Below are 25,573 nucleotides of genomic sequence, written 5' to 3'. Positions count from 1 at the left end.
AGGAATGACTGATGCTCAATTAATTGCTCATTGAATAAATAAGCACAGGAGTCTAAACTGGGAATTACAGCCCAGAGCGGTGCTTCTGCAACCTTAATGTGCCTAGGAATTTCTTGGCGATCTTATTAAAATCGAGTTTTCAGTTCAGTTGGTCTGAGATGGAGCCTAAGCTCTGGCATTTTTTTATTTGAGACGGACTCTCGCTTTGTCGCCAGGCTGGAGTGCAGTGGCACGATCTCAGCTCACTGCCTCCACCTCCTGGGTTTAAGCAATTCTCCTGCTTCAGCCTCCCAAGTAGTTAGGACTACAGGCATGTGCCACCACGCCCAGCTAATAAATATATATATCTATATATCTATATATATATATATAGATATATTTTTTTTTTTTTTTAGTAGAGACGGGGTTTCACCATGTTGGCTAGGATGGTCTCAATCTCCTGACCTTGTGGTCCGCCTGCCTCGGCCTCCCTAAGTGCTGGGATTACAGGCATGAGCCACCACGCCTGGCCAGCTCCTGCATTTCTAACAAGTTCCCAAATGATGCTGATGTCGCCGGTCTATAGACCACACCTGGTGTAGCACGAGAAGTTAAGAGTTTGAATTTGGCAAGCAGATAGAACCACTTTAAGTCCTGGCCACTTTTCTGGCCATGTAAACTTAGGAAAATTACTTCCCTCCTCTGCACTTCATTCATGCAACAAATACGTATTGAATCTCAACTGTGAGCTGTTTAACTGTGTTTAAAGAGCTGGAACAAGACAGAAAATGATACCACTCTCCTGAGGTCTTAAGTTTGACAGGGAGATAGGAAAAAAAGATAACAAAGCCAAAATGTATCATTACAATTTGTGATAACCGCTAGCAGTAATAGTAATGGTGGCTAACGTTTATTGAGAACCTACTATGTGTGAGGTGCTATTTAAGGAAGTTCACATATGTCAACTCCTTTAATCTTCATAATGACTGTATAAGGTATGTATTCTCATCCTCTGTTTTCAGATACAGACGTTGAGGTACAGACAGGTGAGGTAACTTGCTGAACCTCACACACTGAAAAATGGTAGAGATGCGATTTTAAGCCAATCAGTCCAATTTGGGAATGAATGCTCTTGACTGGGGTCTACATACTTTCTCAAAACCGGCCAGATGGTGAATATTTTAAGCTCTGCAGGCTATTCAGTTTTTGTTGCAAATCCTCAACTCTGTGGCTATAGCCCGAAAGCAGCCAGAGACAAGTAAATGAGCGAGTGTGACTGTGTTTTCCAATAAAAGCCCCTTTACCAAATCAGGCACCTGGCCAGATTTGACCCATTGGCTGATGTCTGCCAGGGCCTGTTGTTGATTAATATCCTAGACCAGCGTCTCTCACATTGTAGGGCAGCCCTGTCCAACGTAAACATAATGGGAACCACACATGTGATGTTCAGTTTTATAGTAGCCATATTAAAAAAGATTAGTTGTAATATTTTATTTAATCCAAAATATATATTTTTTAGCAGGCAACTAACAATAATTATTGAGAGATTTTACACCCTTTTTCACACTGTCTCCTAAATCCGGTGTGTATTTTACACCAGCAGTACCTCTCAGTTCAGACAAGCGATGTTACAAGGGTCTGAGAGTCACATGAGGCCGATGGCTAAGGTCCTGGGCCAGGCAGCTTTAAAGTACCGAGGAATCATTTGGGATGGGGCCTTCAGTTCTGCTTGTCTAACAAGCCGCCAGGTGATACTGGTCTGCGGTCCACACTTGAGACAGCAAGGTGAAGACTGCCACCTGGGAAGGAAGCGCAGGAAGATGATGGCACAGGAGGTGCCAGGCGGTGTAGGGTGCTCCAGGAAGGCTTCATGAAAAGAGGGAGTTACATTGAAGCTGAGACCCAGAGGGTGAGAAGGAGCTAGCTCAGGGAACGGTGACGGAAGATGCTCTAAGCAGGATTTTTAAAATGTTTTCAATGAAGTGAGTCATAGCATGCAAACACTTAACATTGAGCTCATCAGGACTCCTAGATTTTTGTGACAATACAAAGAGAAGATACACAGCTTTTCGGACCCTCTAGGGTCTCCCTCTCCACCACGCTGGATTAGGTACCCCCTTTCTGTGACTCTCACAGTTGCCCGTATTTTCCTCATCACAGCACTTTACAGGCTTTTTGCAGGTGCCTGCTTAGGTTCCGGGTCACCTACCAGGGCTGTGAGCTATGGGCAGGCAGGACTTGAAGCCTGATCACAGCTCTGTTCCCAGCCTGTTTGTCAACTACTGTGCTTTGACTACATGAGAATGAAGACAGGGGCCTTATAGAATAAGATTTCCACTGAGATCCATCTGAATTGTTGACCCCTTGAAGACTTTAAGGTGGAAACTTTCAAACAAAAAATTCAAAGGAGGGAGATGAGCATTGTTGAAGTAGGAAAAAGAGGATGTGTGGTATCATATGAGCTTTGTGGTCACAGGCATGTAAACCACAAGCTGGAAAGCCTACAGATGTGTTCATTATGGCAGTCAAAGTAAGTACATGTGAATGAGCTTTGAGAGGGGGCCCTGGCTCTGTACTTCCTACATGAGGCTGCTGATTTTCTCCATGGATATTTGCTGGCCACCACAGGGCTGAATTTGGAGTTGTGGATGCAGGAGCTGGTTGCAGTTAGATATAATTCAGCTCTTCTGGGTGGTCTAAATCTAAAGCCCTGCAAAGCCCACACCTCCAAGCTCCACTAATGTTAATAGAAGGCCCACAGCGTTCTTTTGCCTTCTCATTAGCATAATTTTAGACATTTTTATGGCACTGCCTGTCCTAAGGAGGCACTATGCACAGTGGTCAGGAGGGCTGGCCTTGGCTCCAGCCTGCCTGCATTTGCATCGCAGCCCTGTGCCTACCTGGGCCAGTTCCCAGACCTCTCTGTGCTCAGCTTCCTCATGTCTGAAGTGGGGATACTAACACTGCCACCCTGATAAGATGGTCATGAAGATTAATGAATGAATAAATGTAAAGTGTTTAAAACAGTGTTTGCACACAGTCAGTGTTCACTGTTACTATTCTAAATGGCTTCCACCTGCATCATTGCGGATGTTCCTTCCAGCAATCCGTCAGTAAAGGCGAGGCAAACCAGGGTGATTTCTGCTTAATAGTATGGGTGATAAAAGTGAGATTCAAGGACATGAAACAACATGACCCAGAGGGAGTGCTAGAGCTCAAGTCCAGGTCTTCTAACTCCAAATTCACTTAACATTCAGTTTCTACCTGCATTATGTGGGGCCGGGAACGTAGATAAGTGAATGTAAATCAATGAAGCACAGCAGAGCTCCCCAACAGTGGTGGAGGTGGGTGTGCCAACATAGAGATACAAGCCAGTGATGGTGGAGGGGAACCGTCCTGAGCAAGGTTGTGCCAGCGCACATTACGTGTTTTAGTAGTGTCATAAAGTTGCCGGCTCCTGGGAGGCAGATGTATCCCTTGTGGGTTTTAAAGCTGTGACTCATGGATCCCTGAGGGTGTACAAACAAACATTCTGGAAATTTTAAGTGTATGTATGTATGCGTGTGCGCACATTTTTCTAGGGAAAGGAGTCATACATAGCTTTGATCAGATTCTCAAAGTGCTGACATGCCTAAAAATGATAAGTACTCCTGTTTTAGAGCAACTCAGAGGTAATTTGTGAAATTTTTTAATCATGAGAAGTCTGGGTCTTGAGTGTAAGCTTGTGCACGTCCCCACAGACAGAGAGACATTACTGGTCTGAAGAAGGAAAGTAGTTTTCCTTAGGACAACCCTTTGTGCCGTTCTTCCATGTCAGCATTGCCAGTGATCTGCTGGACCAAGGAGTAGCTGACCTTGAGCTAATTATTTGACTGCTTAGAACCTTATTTCTCCATCTGCAAAGTGGGAGGTGATAGCTTCTACTTCACAAGGTTCTTTGGGGGTTGGTTTTACCCTCAAACATACCCCAAATGTAATAGGCCCTCAATGAACCTGAGATCCCTCCTTTATCTGGTGTCAAGCTTTCTGTTGGCTCTATTTCAGGACATATTCTTGGACAGTTGTCTTTTTTTTTTTAATCATATTCCCATGCTTTTCCTCCTGGACCAAGGTTGTATCTTTTCCCCAGAATGATTATCATTTCATGTCTTTGGCCTTTATAGAGCAGGTTCGTTCTCTCTTTCCATCTATTATGACATCGTGGGAAAGCCCTCCTGTTCTTCCTTCCCCAGTTCTATTCATTAAGTTATGCTCTGGTATTTGTTGTCTTTTGTAATTGGTACTTTTGGCCCACTGTTTTCTTACGTGAGAATAAAATAAACCCGCTACTCTCACCCTATGAAAATTTAAATTCTATGTCGTTGCCCTCCAAAACTAGAATGCAGGGATTTCAAGTAGTCATTTTATGTTTTAAATAAAAGAGGCTATGTGCAAATATGGCAACAGCCACCACCTAAGCTTGACTCTCGCCTTAGAAGCATTACAGTGTTCATAGTGCCTCACCCACTTCTGGGATTTGTTGTATTGATTCTTGCAGCCTCCTGCGCAGAGAAGCAGAGTGGCACAAGCAAGCATGGGTGAGGTCAAGGGCTGAGCATGGGAGTCAGAAAAGCCTGGTTGTGGACTCCTTCCCTGCCACTTGACAGCTGTGCAGACTTGGACACATCACATAGCTTTTCCAAGCCTTGGTATCTGTGAAATGAGGAGTAGTGGTAACTATAGGTATTAGGGTGCCAGGGCTGCCATGATGAAGTACCACAACCTGGGGCGGGTGGCTTACACAATAGAAATCTGTTGTCTTACAGTTCCGGCAACCACAAGCCCGAGGTGAAGGTGTCAGCAGAGTTGGTCCCTTCCGAGGGCTCTAAGTGGGAATCTGCTCAGTGTCTTCACCTCACTGCTGGGAGTTCGCTGACGATCTTTGGCATTCCATGGCTTAGAGATCTGTCACCCCAATCTTTGCCTTCATTTTCACTTAATCTCCTTGTGTGCATGGCTGCTGCTGGGTCCAAATGTTCCCTTTTTATAAGGACACCAGACATATTAGATTAAGGCCTACCCTAATGCCCTTATTTTAACCTGATTACCTCTACAAAGACCCTATTTCCAAATCAAGTTACATTCTGAGATACTGAGGGTTGGGGCTTCAACATGTATTTCAGGAGGATGCAGTTCAACCCCTAGTAACCACTACCACATAGGTTTGTTAGGATGATTAGATGCGATAGCCCATAAAAAAGGGCTTTTTGCAGTGCTTGGCGCATGGTAAGGCTAGGTGAATTGAGCCTCATTAGTGTGGGAATTTATCATGCCTTCATTCAACCAGAAGCTGACCTTTCTCCCTTATAATTCTGGGTATTTTTCTGTGTTTTGTTTAGTTTCGTTTTGCTTTTCTTATTTTTCATCAACCCAAATTGAAATGGACAAGGCAATGTATTGAACAGTTGAAACATGGACAGTTTTGTCATTAGACCATCAGAAGGCCTTACACTTTCATTTTCCTCAGTTTGAGTTTATATTAGTAAAAACAGACTTGAATGTGTAAAAATACACAGAAACATACTATAACAGTTCAATCTGTGTTAATCATTTGAGAAGCTATCCTAAATAGCAGAATGATTTTATCTGAGGAGAAATTTTGAAACCAAAATAATTACCAGATGGCCATTTTTTTTTCAAAAAAAAAAAAAATCAAAACTAGTCCAGTGTCTGAGAAAACATGTTATTGGAATCAAATAAGCTGGCGGCAAAGTCTGCCGATTCCGTGTGTACTGCTATGGTATCTGAAACATAATTATCAAGCTTAAGTTAATTAGACTAATGCTTAGAAAATCTGGCCTGGCAGCTTTCGGTAAGTAATTATATATACTGATTAAAAACGTAATACGTGCTGAGCAGAGGCAAAAGCAACTCCATTCAACACAGCCTGCGCACATGCACAATTAAGAAGCCACGTAGAAGAGTGCACACAATGAGAAGGAACTTTTGTAGAAACCAGCAGGCATCCAGCCAAGCCTTCTATAGGGTGGGATGCAGGTTCCCACCTTACCCAATGGAGGGTGAGCAGGTATCACGGTGGGGCCAGCACAGAGAGGGCATGTCACTATGCGTTCTCATTGGTTGGCAGACCACCCCAAACACACTCCAGACCACAGCCTGGGGCTCCGACCTGTCATTTCTGTTTCCTCTCAAGCTTCTCCCTCAAAAGATGATTAGCTGTGAGACAGCCAGAGGTCAGCTTCCATGGTGATTTTCTAGCCTCTGAAATAATGAAATTGTCATTAACTATGGGTTGCAAATGAGGGTAGGATGCCAACCTCTGTGTAGGCACAAGCATACCTTTCGTTTGCCCTTCTGCTGGCAGAGTGGTTTTCTTTCCAGCTTTCCCTAAAAGAGGGAAGTATATCATTCTGTGGGATCCAGGGGCAGAGACTGTCGGTACTCAAGGTTAAGCTGTCTACCCTGATTCTTTGTAAGTTTATTATGCCCGAAGACTGCCCTACTAGTATATCATACGGTTTAGATAACATAATTAAACCCTTATTTGAGGACTGAGGATGGGTATGACTGTGTTATCCTTCTGAATATTTACTGTGATTGGTTTATTTGGGCAACAAGTATTTAGTGAGCCTCTCCTATGTGCCTAGCTTTGGTTTTAAAAGGTCATTGTTAAGGTAATAGATTGAACCATATGACATTGATATCTGGGAAGTCAAATAAATAAAGATTGGCTATTTAGAAAAGACATGGTTTTGCCCCCATGAAACCTATAATTTAGAAGGAGGATAGATAAATTAGAATAAGTGTCCTGAAATGGAACCGCCTTGGAGGGCCACCTAAGTCCAGCTTTGGGGGATCTGGGGAGGAAACCATGAAAATGTCATTAATTATGGGTCGCAGATAGTATGTGCAAAAGGCTGGTAGTGAGACACAAGGCAGGTTGTTTAAAGAATAACTAACTCCTACTCACATGAGGTGAAAACAGACAGGACAAAGGGTTGAGAGAGGAGGGTAAAATGGTAAGGACCTACTAAGGTGCCGAGAAAACCATGTCCAGGACCCATAACTCAGGACCAGAGCATTTGATGATCAAGGATTAGGAGATGGGGTTGAAATTGCACTGGACCATTACCTAGAATTTCTGCTTTTTAAATAAGAGAACCCACAATATAAGCTTTGTCAGTCGTGATGTTCCGATTCAGAGACTAGAAGCAGGCCACCCTATTATATTTAATTGAGGGACCTTTTTAGTAGAGCAGTGCTGAGACTTTTAGTCCACTATGGCAGAAGACTCCAGCAATTCACTTAATCTCCCTGAGCCTCTGTTCCCTTCTCTATAAAATGGGGACAATAATATTGTGCCTCTACCTACCCTAGAGTTCATCAAATAAGATTCTGTATGCAAAAGCGCCTAAAGTTAGATCCTCAATTTAGTCTGTATTACTTAGCAAATGTTACATATTGTTATAAGAGCAGAGGGAATACAGAGAAAGGGAGTGGAACCCTGGAGTCCCAACTGCCTACTAGCTATGAGATCACCTCTCTAAGCCTTAACTTACTCATCTGAAAATGGAAATGACAGGACCATGGGGTAGGTACTCTTATGAAGAGTAAGTGAAGTCATGTTTGCCCCTGGCACTTAGCACAGTGCCAGGCAGAGAGGAAGCACTCAGTAGATAGAGCTCCATTAAAAACAAAAGTTAACAACAACCACATAATTATGCCATCATTAATGTTGGGCTCCAATCCTTTGATGTTTCCACTTTCCCGGAGCAAAAAGTTCCCAGCATTGGACCGAGGGCAGCTCTCCTTCAGCCAGAAATAGCTCTCCATTTTTATTTTATCTTATTTTGAGATGGAGTCTCAGTCTGTTGCCCAATCTGGAGTGCAATGGCATGATCTTGGCTCACTGCAACCTCCACCTTCCGGGTTTAAGCGATTCTCCTGCCTCAGCCTCCTGAGTAGCTGGAATTATAGGTGTCCACCACCATGCCCAGCTAATTTTTGCATTTTTGGTAGAGATGGAGTTTCGCCATGTTGGCCAGGCGGTCTTGAACTGACCTCAGGTGATCCGCCTGCCTCCGCTTTCCAAAGTGCTGTGATTACAGGTGTGAGCTACTGTGACCAGCCCAGCTCTCCGTTTTTCATAGAATAGCATTTGTTCCTTGTGGTTTATCTGCATTTTGGCGTCCAGAATCTGACTTCTCTTGTAAGCAGATGAGTTCTCTCTCTACTCAAGGCCCATATAACCATTTGCAATGTGAAAGAACAGTTAATCAGGGAGTTGTTTTGCCTCTGGGATGCCTGAAAATCAGTTTTCTTGATTTAAAAGAAATTTAATTTTGGCATCTGGTAGACACAGTCTGATAACCAATTAGGAACACACAGATTTTGAAGCAATAAATTGGCTACTAGGCTTCACTCTAATGTCAATGAACTGGGGTCACTTATTGCCAAAATCAAAAAGAGAGAAAGGAGCAAAATTGCTTGGAAATTAGTTACTACTTTCAACGCCTTGTCTGTGTTTCCTACCCAAATAGCAATCAGTATGTTGTTTCATTCCCCAATGATAGGCAGAAGAAATGGAGACAGAGCTGCAAAGCCTTCAAAACAGCCTTCTTGGTGTGGGAATCAACATAAACAAAAGGACTAAAGAGATTATGACTTGTGGAAAGCGTGTGAAATTTATATTACTATGGCAGACATGTTTATTAAAATCTAGGCAAGCATTTTGCTGTGGAAATAAAATCTAAGAGCACATTTATGGAGAGGAGAACATTTGGATGACTATCTCACAGACATAAAGCTCTTAAGGCAGAGAAGTTTTAATTAAGAACAGCAACCTGTGTGAAGTGCTATACCAAAATAGATTCTAGTTGGGATTCAGCGGAGGGATACATCAGTTTCAGACATCTGGAATCCAATTAATAACTTCAGTGCTTTTATCTGGCAAATGCTACTATGTTGCAAGTTCTGTGGACATCTTGGAATGGGAGCTAGATTTCTATTCTAAGGAAAATTGCAGTCATCCTATGTTGTAATCTTATGTGCTTCTCAAGGATGGCCATTTTTGTTTGTTTTTCATCATAGCCTGATTTTCTTTTGTTATGCAAGTAGTTACATTTAATGATGATTAATGAGTATCTGCAAACCCATTGCCCAGAACAAAAGCTATGATTTTGCTACACTATCCCACATCTAACAATATGATAGTCCCACACAAAAAACCATCCCCTTGTCTTCTCACATGGAGTCATCCAGCATCTGGAATCCCATGGTCACCACTGTTTTGTGTCTTTTCATATAGTTTTAGGCATCTCTATGGATTCCTAAAATGCATATATTTTTATTGCCTTTAGGGAAATTTTTTAAATTAATAACATATTGTTAAGATTTGTCCCTATGAGCTGTGTGTCACTCTCAAACATTTGTTTTGCTTGAGCCATAGTATTTAATTATGTGAACATATCACAGTTTATTCATCTACTCTCTGACAGGACGTTGGTCATTACCAGGTTCTATCTCCATTAATCAGAGCTTCTTTGAACATTCTCGTGCATGTCTTCTTGTACACATATGAGAAGTTCTCTTGGATATATACCTGGGAGTAATATTGCTGGATTGTGGAGTATTGTGAACATCAACTTTAAGAGGCAGTGCTAAACTGTTTTCAAAGGTTATTCCAGTATATCTTCTTACCAGCAATGCCAGAGGAATCTTGGGAGTCCATATCCTCTTTAGCCCACAGAATGGTTTCTCAGCATAGCTTGTCAATGAAGGATCAGACCGTCTCACTGTAAGTCCAAGTTTCAACTCTCAATCAAGTTAATGTAAAAATATCATTTTCAAACATTGGTGATTTTGATCCCTACCTAAATCTAGCAGTGCTGCAGTAAGATCCTCTTTCCTGGAGCACTGAAGGCTTGGAAGTAATATGGCCAAAGGGATACAAATGTCACATAGATGTTTGGGCTAGAAAGTTTTAAAGATCTGTGTCAAACCCTGATTCTAGGAACAGACCATTTTCAAATATTTGTGTCTGGACCTTTATATAGATACCTAAAATTATAATTAGTTATTTCAAAGCATTTTATCTTTGTCCTTTAAAAACCAACCAATGAAACTCCTTTAAACCCTTGAGTAGCGCTGAGGTGAGATTAATTAAAAGATGAAGACCCTTAAGTGATTTTTATAGGTTTTCCATTCATGAAGTTACAAACCTCAACAATAATATTTCAGCTCTATGTATCTCTCAGGCATGGCTCTTTCTCCAGTACATCTTGAGCATCTCAGGCATAAACAATTGGAAGGTTAGATGCAAGTAGGCAGCTGAGAAAGGTGAGGGTATTGCTTTCCTAGCCTGAGCCTTCAAAATACCCACAAGCCTGGCATTGCATTTTAATTTTTCACTGTGCTAAAGCTGTGTGTGTGTGTTTGTGTGTGTGTGTGTGTGTGTGTGTATGTGTATGTGTGTGTGTATTTGCAATTGCCTTACATCTCTGTTGCCTATACTGACTTCTGGATTATGGTCAATTATAGGGCATATAAAATGAACAGTTGAACTCATAACAAGGAAATCTCAGTTTCTTTCAACTATTCTGGTTAGAAAAAAAAGCATTTGAAATCCTCTGTGACAATCTGCTGTCATGCATGGTAAGCACAGTGTTTCAGCTGTATTCAAGGCTTTATGTCTTCATTAAAGAGGGTTTTTAAATGAAATAGAGAGAGGCATTTGGGAAAGGTTGGCTCCTAATTTGTTTGTGCAACTCACATGGGCCAGGTTCTTTGAAGGGCACTGGAACAGCTCCATCAGAAATTAATGGATTTGTAGGCTGCACAGGGTATGTAACTTCCAATGGTTGAGTAGCAGCTTCAGAGGGTGCAGTTTTGTAGCCAGAGGTAGAATGATCCTATTGTAGAAAGACGGAATCGTGACCAATCCAGTGGACTGCTGAGTACCCTTGGAATATAGATTTTTATATTAGTCATTTTTCATCTGCCAGCGTATGAGATCCGGTGCCAGGCACCTGGCTAGATGGTGCTGGGATAGCTCTTTTAGCTCTGCCAAACATATGGTGCACATTCAGAAAGAAGTCTGCGAGGTCAGCCTGCATCCTTGCTGCTCCATGGTAATCACCACATGCGCAAATAACTTGCTGCTCACCTGCTTTTCTGGGGAAAGTTTACTATAAGCAGGGCTGATGTTTGTTAGGGTGTGTGAGAGGCCCAGAAGCAAACATTGAGCCCCAAAGTGTCACCGCCCACGTTCAGAGGCAGTGCTCGGTCCAGCTGTTCTGAGCAGGCCTTTCTACCTTCAGCTTGCTGAGTCTGGATTTATTACAGTTTCGCCTGATTAATAGTCTTCTGAGCCTAGGACAAAGTAGGTGCTTGAAAAGAGTGATGTAAGTGTATGAATCATTGAGTCTCATCTTCTAGCCCTTGTGCCTCCAGTGTGAAAGGGAAGAGAGATTTGCCCACTTCTCCACCTCATCTTCTACCTTCCATGTGGGAACTCACTCACTTGGCTTCAGGCACTTGCCTTCAGTCAGTGCACAGAACCCACAGATGATGCCTTCTTCTTCCCTTGGGATATTTCCGCTTGCCCCTCCTCAACTGGCTGTCCTTTCCTCAGAGCAGTCTTTTCTGACCATATTGTCTCACGTAGCTTGCGCCTTTATTTCCTGTTGTGGTAGTGATAGATGATTACTTGCTAATTGCCTGTCTTATCTCCCAGAATATAAGCCTCCCAAGAGCAATACCTTGTCCAGCTCACTGACCATTACACTATGAAATACACTGTGCCCGCATAGGGTATACACGTTCATATTTTTTGAATAATTGAATGAGTTCTGCAGAGAAACAAGCTTTAAATGCTTAGGGATCTGGATTGTGCAAAGCCCCCAGCTAGATCGTCTTCTTCAAATAGGTTTTATCTTGACAACCCAGTTGCTGCTGCCTGCCACGTTGTGTTGAGAAGGATTCTGAGGTTGTGCGTTATTGGCTGTGTGCTTGCCTCCCTCTCTTGGTGGTGTGTGTGCTTAGCATCTTGCAGTGCAGATTTTCCTTTCTCCTTGAAGAGAATGTTCCTTGCCTGCACTTCCAAAGACTCTGCAAGGTACCTTTGAAAAAAGAAGCCATATGTAGCAGAAGCAAATAGGAAATGAAATGTTCAGGAGATTCCAACAAAAGCAGAAACTGGCCTTATGCCTCTTTCCATTCCTCGTTCTGAGCACTGTGGGTTGACATCACTCTAGGATTAAAGAAGAACATTCTTGCTTAAACACCAATATCTGAAACACCAGTGGGGGGAGGGGGAAAGGCTTACAGAACATGACTGGCCAAGGAAATTGCTTTTTGAATAAATGCTTCCTTCTGTGAAGTTTGCTTCATCACGAACCTCCCTTTCAGAAGGAGTTTCATTTCATTTCTCGGCGAGCATGTTTTCAGAGACAGGAGGCCTGAGGAAATCAAACTGGTAGAGATCTCTAGTCCCTTTTACCTCACTAGTTTTCTATCCTTGGAAAAGCCAGAAGGGTTCAGATATGATGGCGCTTGGGGTGAGGGGCTGGTGATCAGTGATTATTTCCTGAGAACTGCCCTGAGATGCAATTTTCCCCTCAGAAGAGGTTTTCCAGCAGGGCCCTCTGGGCTTGGAGGTTGATCCCTGTTTACAATGTTTGTTAGTTTTGCTTTCTATGCTGCTTTACCACCCGTGTTTTCAACTATATTAACAAAAAGAAAGTTTCCCAGGAATTTATAGAGTGGATCAGAAGTGCACTAGACATACAGCAAATTTGTTTGGATGAGATGTACAGTTTGCTGCATCCTAGTGGATCGAGTGGATCCAGTATTTGTATGTCTCATCCAAACAAACAAATACTACTCTGAATTATCCCTGTGACATTGGTTGGACGATTTAAGTTCCTTGTTTCATCTGGAAAATGGGGATGATGAACTAGCATAGCCAATATATTGGGAGGAAAAGTGTAATTTCATGATGCATTTGACCAGTGCTTCTTGAAGACCTACTACAGTAGTCCACACTTATCTGCAGTTTCACTTTTCACAGTTCACTACAGTCTGAAACTACTAAATGAAGAATTCTAGAAATAGACAATTCGTACGTTTTCGTTACACACCGTTCTGAGTAGTGTGATAAAGTCATACGCTGTCCCCCTCTGTCCTGCCCAGGATGTGAATCCTCCCTTTATCCAGTGTAGCCGTTTTGTCTACACTGCTTGCCTGTTAGTAGCTGAGTAGCCATCTCTGTTACCAGGTTGATTGTCATGGCATCACAGGGCTTATGCCCAAGTAACCTTTCATTTTCCTTAATAACAGCCCCAAAGCACAAGAGTAGTGATTCTGGCAATTCGGATATACCAAAAAGAAGATATAATGTGCTTGTTATAAGAGAAAAAAAATGAAAGTTCCTGACTAATAAGGAAATAAATTATATGATGAAATTGCTGGCTGGGCACCATGGCTCACGCTTGTAATCCCAGGACTTTGGGAGGCCAAGGTGGGCAGATCATGAAGTCAGGAATTCAAGACCAGCCTGGCCAACATGGTAAAACCCTGTCTCTACAAAGATTAGCTGGGTATGGTGGCATGCACCTGTAGTCCCAGCTACTGAGAAGGATGAGGCAGGAGGAGAATCGCTTGAGCCCAGGAGGTGAACGTTGCAGTGAGCCGAGATCATGCCACTGCATTCCACCCTGGGCAACAGAGCAAGACTCCATCTCAAAAAGAAAAAAAAAAAAAAGAAATTACTAAGATCCTCGGCAAGCAGGGATCTTCTGTTTGTGCAATTGTGAACAGTGCATTGTTATAATTATTCTACTTAATTCTTAATCTCTTACTGCACCTGATTTATACACTTAACCTTATCATAGTTATGTATGTGTAGGAGAAAACAGAGAGCTCAGTACTGTCCATGGTTCCCAGCATCCACTGGGGGAAGAACGGTGATTCCTATACTGGTATCTGATACAAGCTGAGAGGGTACGAAGATGGATGTTACTGTGGTTTTGCAATGTGGGGACTATTCAGGCAGATTTCATTTTTACCAAGTTTGATATTGTTTAGGGCTTATGATTATTTGAAAAACAAAGAACTGCTGGGTGAGTACAAATGATTTCTCTACTGAACTCTTGGAGTCAGACTCTTGTCACAGTGGGATTTTCGTCTGACACGTCAGACCCAACTGTTGGGCAAGATTGTTCTGATCCCTTACAAATGTGAGGCTCACGCTATAGGTTGAGAAGAAAATCGTAGCAATGGGGTGTCCTAAGAATAAGTTATGTTTACACTTTACTCTGTCTATGCCAATGATTATCAAATGTGGTGAATCTCTAACAAGCCCTTTGTAGCTCCTCACAGCCCAGTTCCAGGCTCCTGTTCTTCAGCTGTCCTCATGTTGTGTTGTAAGAAAGTTCTAGGCCGAGCACAGTGGCACATGCCTATAATCCCAGCACTTTAGGAGGCAAGGGCAGCTGGATCGCTTGAGCCTGGGAGGTTGAGGCTGTGTGAGAGGTTGCAGTGAGCTGGCCACTGCACTCCAGACAGAGTGAGACCTTGTCTCAAAAAAAAAAAAAAGTTAGTTAGCTGTAAATGGTGGCCAGTCAGGGAGCAGTGTTGCAGACCCAGGAGGCACTGTCTGGGGTTGTTTTTCTCAGATACACATTTGATGATAGAATTACTGATGGTATCCCTGACAGGAAGTGACTCTTTTGATGTTTTAATTGAAATCAACTCAGCCTAGGACCTGGAGCTGCATTGCTCTTTGCTAAGATGCTCCTAACAAGCTTTCAGTGGAACACTGTGAACTTTCATGTCTAATCAATTCCAGTGATTTTTTTTTAATGGCAGGGGTGTACTCCAGCAAACCTGAAATGCCCACCTTGGTTCGTGGAGGTTTTATAGGGAACACAGCATGCTCCAAAGACCATTCACAGTGCAGTTAGTGGAGTAATAGCTGGTCCAAATTATGATGCTAGCAAAGTTTCATTTGCTGCTTTGGCACTCGGCTTGACAATGTGATACTTCAATGTATAATTGGATAAGCAATTGGGTTCTGTTACAGTACAGTGGTTTGGCATAATTATTTTCCAGCACTGTGATTTTCTAGTTAATACATACATTTGGGGGTTACAAATTCTTAAACATCAACACTCTATCCTCCTTGAAAATGGGATGCCACTAATTAATATAAGAGCTTATTTCAGCATTTTGGCCCCACAGGCAGCACTAAAAAAACTTGCTTTTACTCAAGCAAGTTATGCTTAAGTCAAAGCTTTGGCAACTAATCATATGATTAATGCTCCATTGATGACCTGAATTTCTCTTCAGAAGAGGAGGAAGAATTGGGCTTTGGAACTTTCACAGTGAATAGAGGGACCCGAAGGTAATTTGTTTGCATGTAGACCTCTCACAATCTACTGTTCCGTCCAAGGCTACAGGATCCCTCACATAAAGAAGGGAGGCAATGAACATATTTTTATACTAATTGATTAATATTCAAAGAACTTCAGTGTTCTAAGGTAGCATTTGTGCAACTCTGCACAAGTGACAGGCAGAGTTTAATGGTCCAAGACCATTTTCTGCCTCATGTGAAAGCAACGGATAATTCTTAGGCCACCAAGTAAGTTCAATGCGGGTGCCAGGTCTGCTCAGTAAACAGCGCATAGAGAAGGGAAGCTCCGTGTCTGGCAGGGAGGTGCTAGGAGGGTGAAAGCATCCAGAATCATGCAGTATAACTCAGTGCCAATCAGAATGGTCCAGGAAGGCTTCCTGAGGACTTTAAGAAGTGAATGATAGAAGAGAGGCAGAGTGGATACTGGGCACGAATGGAGTGACTTTCACACTGGTTCAGAGCAATCTTGGCAGGGGAGCCAGGATCTATGTGTGCTTTACAGACAAGCACCAGGGAGAAAGCTGCCAGATGAAAAGGTCCATCTCTAGGGAAGGACCAAGTCCTCTTGCTTAGAGGCCATGACACTAACTAGCCTGTGGGGCAAATGAGCCCCCTCTCCTCATCCATGCTGCCCCCACTCCCAGACTTTCTCTTCTGATTGCTCCCATCACTTTCTCCCTTCAATTCATTCTCCTTCCAGGACATTCTTTATGAGCATTATTCTAGTCCTTTTACTTCCTTGCCTCTGATCCTTTCATATCACCAAAACCAAAATCCAAACTGCTCAGCCCTGCCCACAAGGTGCAAGTGATCCGCCATCCCCCGCAAGTCTCCCTCTCAATCGTCCAGCCTGTTACCCAACCACCGCACTTCCTTTAAGGTCTGCACTTGCTGTTCTTTCTGCTTGAAATATTCCTTCCTGCCCACTTTACTTAAATACTCATTCTTCACACCTCAGCTTAAATGCTACCTCTTCAGTGGAGCCTTCCTTTAACACCTGCCCTACCCAAAGTTCTACCGTCCCTGCAAATCACTATACCATTTTTTGATGGACCTCTTATAACAAAAAAATGAAGTAGAAACTGACGTCTACAAATGACAAAGGCCAGTGCACCACCCTCACATCTTGAGTCGCCTTTTCCCACCTCAGTCATACTTCCCTCCCCAAGCGCCATTTCTCAAGCTGTTCATGCCATATTTTCACACCGTTTCATTTCATATATTTTTAAAATTCTTATTTTTAACTTAAATATACTTTAAAAGGAGGCTTGACATGACTTGCCATAAATTAGAGATACCCCTAAAAATAAATATGATCTAAACAAAACAATCTTACTATAGTCTAGCTAGAGCCTGGATGGCTCTTCTCTCTCTCTTAGAGGTCCTGTTGGTGCCTTATCAAGGACATACCAGTACCATGGAGACTTTATTCTTGCACAGTCAGATGGACCGAAAGATCATTGAAAAGGGAATAAGTTTCTCTCAAGAGTCAAAGCTGTTTGCAGCTTTGCATTTGTAGGACCAGACACCATCTTTTAGAACCCCGGCGTGTATATTCCATCTTTAAACAATGGGATGTTAAGGATTCTCAAAGTGGCAACTCAATTTCAGCTCTCTTGAGAACTCACTCTGATACATGTTTTATTTGCCTGGAAACCAGGCCAGGATTCATCAGGAAACAGTGCTGGAGTTAGTTGGTGAAGCTGACCATAGGTACAAGTTGCCTTGCTAGGGAATTGGCACACACATCATATGTTTAATGAAGCTGTTCCCATTGCCAAAATTACCCTTTCTTCAAAATCTCATTACCATCTTTTAAGCCCAGTCCAAGTCCTTGATTTTTAAAAGTCAATCTCAGACCCCAATTCCAGCAAGAATTATTTACTCTCCCCGGCACCAGATATTCCAAGAACACTTTGATGGAACTTCTAGTTCAGTACTTAGGCCAGTCTGAGTAGTATTAAGTTATGTATGCATGAATCTGTCTGCCCTATTGTGTGGTGAACCTGAAGAGGCAAAGATCTTGGGCTTATTTATCTTTGTATCTTTCATAAGACCTAGAACAGAGCCTGGAATATGTCATGTGCTCATCAAATCTTGGTTGAATAGAAAGTAATAACAGAGAATCAGATCTAAAAAAATATTTTCCTTTTGAAACTTTATATAAACTCCTGAGTAAACAGACCCATCAACCCATAAGAAATGGTTTATTTAAGCTCTCTACTTCTGTGTGTTGTTTTATAAAAGTGATAATAATGAAATATGTTATTTTATAAAAACATCCAAGTTTATATTCAGCCGTTTGCTTCTGTAAGAAGAGCATTAAATTAGTTTTCCCCCTTTTGAAGACAATTTGGCATTTTACTCCAGGTTAGTTCCAAATTCTGAAAAACATTTAAATTATTGTGAATCATTCCTCCTACTGCATTCCATTACGGAGCTCTAAAAATGTCAATAGCCAAGGCAGTTTGAGCAATACGGCAGGGAATTAATCATTACCCCATATACCTTGTGATAACACACTCAGTGCACAGGAGGGAGCACAATGTCAGTATTGACACATATCAGTTCTTCCATCAGAAATCCTGTTAACACTACCTTCCCCAAAAACCATTTCAAACAGATAAAGTGGGATGACTGCAGATGCAGTTTTTTTTAAAAAATCTCTTTTCAAAGCTATGCAGAAATGGAATTTGCTTGGAGAAGCCAGCACAGACTTTAATCTGTTGAATGTGAAAACGACTTTGGTTCAAGTTTTTGCAGACTTTGTCACTTGGGCATGCACTTTCCTCTAAAGAACAAAGCGTCTGTGAAAACAGTTTTGACTATTGTTGTTGCATCAGAAGGAAACCGGGATGTATTACATCAGCCTTGGTGTTGAGCATTTTCAGAGCAAGCAGAGTCACATTTAAGTTACGTGACTTACCTGCAGAAAGGAGAGATGGAGAACTATGGTGCACTGAATCCCAGACACAGCCAGTTGGAAGTGTTATTTTATGTACTACTAAGAAAGGAAAACACTGCCAATTAAATTATGACACACTGTTGGTTATAGGACATGTTTTGATTTCAAAGATGTTAAAATATGAAAGAATATGTACCTTAGAACTGGTGAACTAAGGAATTAAAATAGTGCAGGTTGATTTACACTGCATTCCAGGCAATCATAATAAGCCTTGGAGTACATAATGGCCTTGAATTTTATCTTCCTGCGCATGGTCTGTTTTTTCCAGGATTCACAGCCAGGCAACTTTGGGAACAACCTAGTTAACCAAATATAAGCCAAGATCTTCCTGTGATATCTTTTTACAGGGTCTGCTAGGGTGAGTTGTCAAATAAAATACAAGAAGCCCAGTTAAATTTGTATTTCAGGTAAACAACAAATAATTGTTTAGTATAAGGATATCTCTATACTGTATGAGACATCCTTATCCTAAAACAAGTCACTGAGTGTTCTGTATTTTTATTTGCAATATCTGGCAAACGTACTCCTGGGGTATCGGCTGCCTTTGACCTCCACTGCATTCTTTTATCATAGGACCTTAGCTTTTACTGTGAGAAACCTTGATTAATACCGTCACTCCTTACGACAACTCTAAGGAGCTACATTTCCTCCCAAGATTTGGGTGTCTCAATTAGTTGCTTTGGATCTGAATTCTAATCATAACTTTTAATCCTTCTACAAAGTAGTTAGGTCCAAAAGATACAGATCATTGGGGAACCATGGAGATGCAAAATACTTTTACTCCTAGAAACAACCTCTGTAAAGTTTTTAGTGCTCGTTGTCATTAGGTCAGTGTTATTTAGTCTAAAAATAATGCTAATGAATGTAGCAGCAGCAGGGAATATTAAATACCACTTACTATGTGTCAGGCATGGCGCTGCTCACAACTCTTTTTCCTACTCCCATTTTACAAAGGGGAAAACTGATGCTCAAAGAGGTTAAAGGAACTTACTCTTCTCATTGTTCAAGCTCAGACCTAACTCTCGCCTTCTTGGAGAGTCATTTTTGGATGATCCACAGATAACCTCTCTCCCTCCATCACTCTTTATCATAAGTTTCTTTGTGAAACCAAGGTGATACTCAAAAGCCTTTGCAGAGAGGGCAGCTCTATCCAGCACCCGTCCCATTTGGTAATCCCATCTCACTAAGAATCGGCCATTTGGTGTCTGCCCTCCCTGCCTGTGTGGCCCAGGAGAACCATAAAGGAGTCTGGTTCAGTGTTCCAGTGCTAGGTCTGGCCCCCGGCATTACAGGGACAGAGCAAATGTCTGGTGTGTTAACAAGTAGTCACCGCCCTCCCCTGTGGACTGCCAAAGTAATCTGGAAGGCTTATCAGAAGTGAAACTCCTTCATTAAAGTTCACCCATGGCAAATAGTGTCTTTTGGATAAACTACTATATAAGATCATTAGATCGTTCTTTCTGTTAGCCAGGCAAGACGTTGCAGCCACCAGGTTTTTAGATTGCTTTAGGGAAATGGAACTTTACTCCAAACTATAGCATTTTTAATATTCAAGTTACCTGGGTGGATCTTCGAGGACACAAGTCTTGCCCACCAGGGCCTTTCCCAGACTCCCTGTTGCTGCAGAGATTAAAAATCCATTCAAGCGCTCCTGAACTGCATCCGCATCTTAGTGTTGCGAAGACAAGATTTGTAGCCCAGGCATCCTGTGGACAGAGCATAAACAGAAGAAAAGCAGTTCAAAGCAAGGTTTGCAAAGGACAGCAGTTATACTGTTGATAGGATCACAAGCAATGTGCTTAAAGGCAAATGTATTATTTCTATATGTGTGTGGGCTCTATCTACACACTTCTCCCACAAGCAGTGATTCTCAACAATCAGTGCACCTTAGAACTGGCTGAGAACTTTGGTTTTAAATTCCCAAACCCAGCCTACCCCAGACCAATTAAATCAGAAGCCCTGGGGTGGGTTTTATTTTTTAAAGCTTCCTAGATGATTACAGTGGGCAACCAGGGTTGAGCACCGCCGTTCTAAACAGAACTACATGCTTCCATCTGGGGCTTTTAAGAGAGAAATCTAGTAACTTTTAAAAGCTAGGTACAACAGAGTTTTTGCAAAGATGATTAGTTTTTGTTTTATTTATTATTTCCTACTTCCCATAAACAACTTCAAAGGGTTGGCACAATGTTACCATCTGTAAGGCATATGACAAAAACAGACGGGCGCCTAATAATCAGGAAGGCATTAACGTTCACAGGCTCTAAATTATTTGGATTCATCTGGTATGATCTCTGTTGATGAGATCACTTAATGCTTGATTTCTGTGTCTTCCAATGGCAGTAGCAGAAGTGGGAAGGCCATATTTCCTGGGCTTTGCATGTCTCTGTCATCCTATCGAATTGTTACAAGACGGATTTATAACAGACCTCAAGGTAGTATCAAAATGAAAATTAGTTCTTGAGTAGAAGAATAGCAATCCTGTTTGACTTGCCTGTAGCAACTGCAGCATGTTTGCCTCTGCAGGGAAGGAAATGACTTCTTAATGTGGTTTTCTTCCTAAGGAGAATTAAATCTACATGGCAAAATGTAAAACCAGTGTGCTGGCAGCCAAATTCAGAAGGGAAGATCCATGACCCTCATAAACATATCTGTGGCCTGGTTATATGCTAATGAGCCTCATTTAGGCTCAGACTTACCCAGAGTGGAAATATAGCTCAGCTGGAGTGCAAGGCTATGGTTCCCTCACTGTTTTACCTTCTGTACCAATGTTGAGCTGAAATAAATGGGGAAATTTCTCCATCTGCTACGAGCTGCCAGAGTAGGGGCCTCTAGGTTAGATTTAGAGTTTGGGGCCTGAGATGGCAAATGTCGTTATTTTAGTTGATAGACTTTTTGCTGAGTTGGCAAGATTATTTTTAAATAGTCTGTATTTTAAAAATATTTTAAATAGTCTATATTTTTTATTTTTATATTTTTAAATAGTCTATATTTTTAAAAAGTCTATATTTTAATCTGTTAAGTCAACCCTTTACAAAATGGAGAGGAACAGTATCTGTGGGATTGTCTTTAGGGACACTGTAGATCCTTCAGGATAAATAAAAAGGCAAAAGGTGTTGGGGATAATTCTGGCACCTCCTACTATGTAGCTGGGTGATCTTTGGACCAGGGTATGAACTTCCTCAGAACTCAGTTTCCTCCACAATAACATGGGTTTGAATAGCATCAGCTTCATGCGTCATTGTAAGGATTAAAAAAGATAATGCACGCCTTTCATATCATTAATGCTAGCTATCATTGGTGCTATTAAATTGTCTCAATCTCAAACGACTTTTAACACAAAATACTACACTGCGCATTCCCATGAAGAATGAATGGATAACCTGCAGCATTTTACAATGTATAGAGCCATACACAGGAACAATAAATTTAGTTAATGAAATTGAATCGTACTAGGAGATTAAGGGAGAAAATTGAGCTTTTCTAAGGAAGAGAGTTCTGAGAACATCCTCTCTGACAGAATTGAAATTTTATTCACTCTATATGTAAATCTGAGACATACACACAATTTTTTAAGACAAATATACCTGTAATCTGAGGAGGAATTTAAAATGATTCAAGTGTTAATTTTAAGACCAATTGATAATTTTTTGTAAGTTGTTTTCTCATTTAATCTCTTTTACTGTTTCCCTACTTGAAGCCTCTTTTAATGGAAATTCTTATTACTTACTGAGTTCCAATGGCCCTTGTGTTATCATAAATTTGGTTCACTGCACAAAACTGCTTAGAGCTCATGTAAGAAAGTCTAAACCAAAAAGAGTAGGAGGCAAACCACAGGCCACCTTGATGGAGAGATTATGTGTTGGTGGCAAACTCCATGCTTTCAAAATCCAGGAAGTAAAATAAATGAATGATGCCTATTAAACATAAGAAAATTAGAGCAGCGGTAGAGATTATAGGGATGGCATATGCACCCCATTCCCCCACTTCATCCCAATCTGTGACCACCAGTATTAGTCCATTCTTGTACTGCTATAAGGAACTACCTGAGGCCGGGTAATTTATAAGGAAAAGCAGTTTAATTGGTTTCTCAGGCTGTACAGAAAGCATGGCTGGGGAGGCCTCAGGAAACTTTCAGTCACGGCAGAAGGGAAAGCAGGTACATTTTACATGGCTGGAGCAGGAGGAAGTGAGAGTAGAGGGAGGTGCTACACACTTTTAAACAATAAGATCCCCCAATAACTCACTCACTATCATGAGAACAGCCCCATTGGAGAATTCTGCCTAGATGGTCCAATCACTTGTCCCCAGGCCCACCTCCAACACTGGGGCTTCTAATTTGACATAGGATGTGGGCAAGGACACAGATCTATATCAGATCATCATCCCTGTCAGCCTCAGTAGATGATTACAATACAGCAAGTGATTAATTTAAATGTGGATTATTTTGTAAAGCCTCTCCATTTGCAAGTTTTGGCAACTGAAGCAATTAAAAGATATACCTACTGGCCTCTAATTTGCAAATTTTGTTCAGTCTCTCCCAACCCCCTGATACTTGTTCAAGGAGATCCCAAGGGCCCATGAAAGAGCCTCTTCCATTTTTTTCTCCAAAGCTCCAGAAACACGACAAGGAAGAGGAGGACTCCCCGGCCTCTTGGAGATCAGAGGAGGAAATGGCAGCAGAAGCTGCAGCTCTGCGGGTCTACTTTCAGTGACGCAGGTAAAGACTGCATTTCCTCATCACCCAGACTCTCCCAGGGCCCTCAGGAAAGGGGTTGCACTCTCAGAATGGGGATGCACAAAAACACCTTCACCAACATCCTGGGGTGGTGGTTGCAAAGGACAAAAAGCTGGAGGGGAGAAAACCATGGCCCTTGAGTACTATATTCCCAATCTCCCAGTCTCTTCCAACAACTCTCCTGCCTCCTCTTCACTCCCTTCCAAGTCAGCACCCCCAGCCCACCACCACCTTTCTCCAGTCACTCCTATAGTGGTGCTCCTATGAATCCAAAGTTCACAAAGCTGACATTTTGTCATGCAAAACTTCTTGTTTAAAAGGTCAACCTCCCCACTTAAGGGTGTGACTTGGCCCTCAGGCTCAAGTCAGTCTGCAAGGCCCTGTAAACCACATTTCTCTGCCTCCCTACCACTCCCCCGGGGCAAACTTTTCTGCTTTCACCGGGAGGACTCCTCTCTTCAGTTGCTATTTAGTAAATTGCCCTTCATGTTTCCCTTTATCTTTCAGCTGCTAGGAAGCTCAGGCCACAGGGAAAAAAGTCAAGGATTGATGGAATTAATCTTTGCATTAATGATGGCTAACTGTTAAGAGATCATAGGTTTAAGACTCTGGTAGAAAGATAACTATAGCCAATTTTCTTGTCAAAATGCTTCTACTCCAAATTTTTATACAGTGTCTAAGGGGCTAGATCTATCTCACAACCTATATTATCTCTCCTAGTATCAGTTTCCATAGCTGACTGCTGGAATGACTGAAGGCGATGCCTTTTTTTGGTCTGTAAACAAAAATCGTTAAAGATGTTCAGGAGCAGCGGCTCACGGCTGTAATCCAAGCTACTCGGGAAGCTGGGGCAGGAGAATTGCTTGAACCCATGAGGTGGAAGTTGTAGTGAGCTGAGATGGGGCCACTGTACTCCAGTCTGGATGACAGAGCAAGAATCTGTCTCAATCAATCAATCAATTAGCAAAGCATTAAAGAGAGATATAAATGTAGCTATCTCTCTGAAATCTGTTTATAAATACAGGGTTGCCATGCAAAAACTGGCATATATCTAGACTAAAAAAATTACTTGTTTATCTCAGATTCAAATGTAACTGGTATTTTCTATTTTTCCTGGCACACCTGTTAATATACTCCCATGGACCCCAGTTACAGATCCTTTCCTTTAAATAGTTTCTTTTTTCCTTTTTAGAATAAGATAATTCCAAATTAGAATTAGGCAATTCTTCATCTGGCCTGTGAGTAAATATGTTCATGTTATAAGTTGCAGAAATAGATCAGATACAAATTAAAAACAAAATTAGTGAACAACTGAATTGTCTAAAATTGTATCAGCCACTTAGTGATCATGAGTTTTATCTGGAAAACACATTCGTTGTATTCTGATTTCACTTTGAAACAGAAGTCTTTATTAGTTTTAAATATATGTGCATTTCTTGGCCTTTCTCTCCCCAGCCCTCTTTTTAGAGTGTTCTAATTACTTAAAGACCCAGACTACCTTTCCCCTTACTGTTGTTCTAATAATGGTCTTGCACTCAGATCCTTGCATTCTAGAAAGCTTATTTCATTCTCCCATGTCATAGCTTCCACAGCTCTGCACTCAGCTGCCTGGGGAGGTATGGCAAGTGCTATAGCAGAAGCTGTCTTTCATATTTTATTGTTAACCTTTTCCACTGTCATATTTCTCTCATTTTTTCAGGATCCAGCTGGTTTACCTAAGAACATAGGCCTATGGGCATGACTACAAACCTCTTTCTATTCCTCTTATGAAGGCCAGGATGTCATTTTAGAGTGCCCTGTTCAAATTTCAGTGGGGTGACAATACCTCAGACTTGACCTCCTAGGCTGAATTTTTTCTCCTGGGTTTCCTATGTAGTGGGTATTTTCAGGTAGAGGCTAGAAAGTTTTAGGCTTTTTCCTAAGGCTTGCTGAATTGTAGGATTTTGTCTTAGAATGCATTTTCTAGACACTTAAGAAGATTCAAACTTATTACCCAAGTTTTCTGTAGGCTTTGCTTTGTCAGTTTTTTGCTTCTGTCTTGCCTTGAGGCCTGACATCTCCTGTCTTCCAGGGAAATTGACTTCCCTTGTACATCTTACCAGAAAGATATTTACCCTAACTTGTTACACAAACTATTGCCATAGTGCCTGTGGATTTTTGAGTTAACATTTGTATTTCTCTTTAAGAGTTTTTGTGTACAGACCAAACAAATCACCCTTAGTCTTCCCAGCAGTCAGATGTGGTAATTAAGACTCAGATGGATAATATAGGTTGCAAGGTGGCAAACAACTTAGGGTCCTAAGATTTTGCCAAGAGTGTCATTACCTATAGTATAATAGGACTAAATATACTTCCCTTTAAGGACAAAGGAAACATTCTGTTGAAACCATCCTCACAGGGTTAACAATTACATGCTGGGTTCTGGACAGAAATACAGTTGTAATTAAGCATTAATCAGGCTGCACTTTGGCCTCCTTCTTCA

At 41.7% G+C, this 25,573-nt stretch overlaps 1 protein-coding gene across 8 annotated transcripts in view; it reads left to right on the top strand.

The window, feature by feature from the left end:
• FHIT (fragile histidine triad diadenosine triphosphatase) overlaps positions 1-25,573 on the top strand; it is a 1,493,687-nt gene that overhangs the window by 1,467,747 nt on the left and 367 nt on the right. For all 8 annotated transcript variants that reach the window (XM_012462838.2, XM_064367281.1, XM_064367282.1 and 5 more), the window contains one exon: positions 22,967-23,073. In XM_012462838.2, coding sequence (XP_012318261.1) covers positions 22,967-23,068 — 102 coding nt within the window. In that variant the 3' untranslated portion in view covers positions 23,069-23,073. The remainder of the gene's footprint in view (positions 1-22,966; positions 23,074-25,573) is intronic.

Source organism: Aotus nancymaae, unplaced genomic scaffold (genome assembly GCF_030222135.1).
Source record: "Aotus nancymaae isolate 86718 unplaced genomic scaffold, 86718_ANA_hifiasm-v0.15.2.pri h1tg000067l, whole genome shotgun sequence".
Lineage (NCBI taxonomy): Eukaryota > Metazoa > Chordata > Mammalia > Primates > Aotidae > Aotus > Aotus nancymaae.
The sequence above is the reverse complement of the archived record's forward strand: the minus strand, read 5'-3'. Positions and strand labels throughout refer to the sequence as shown.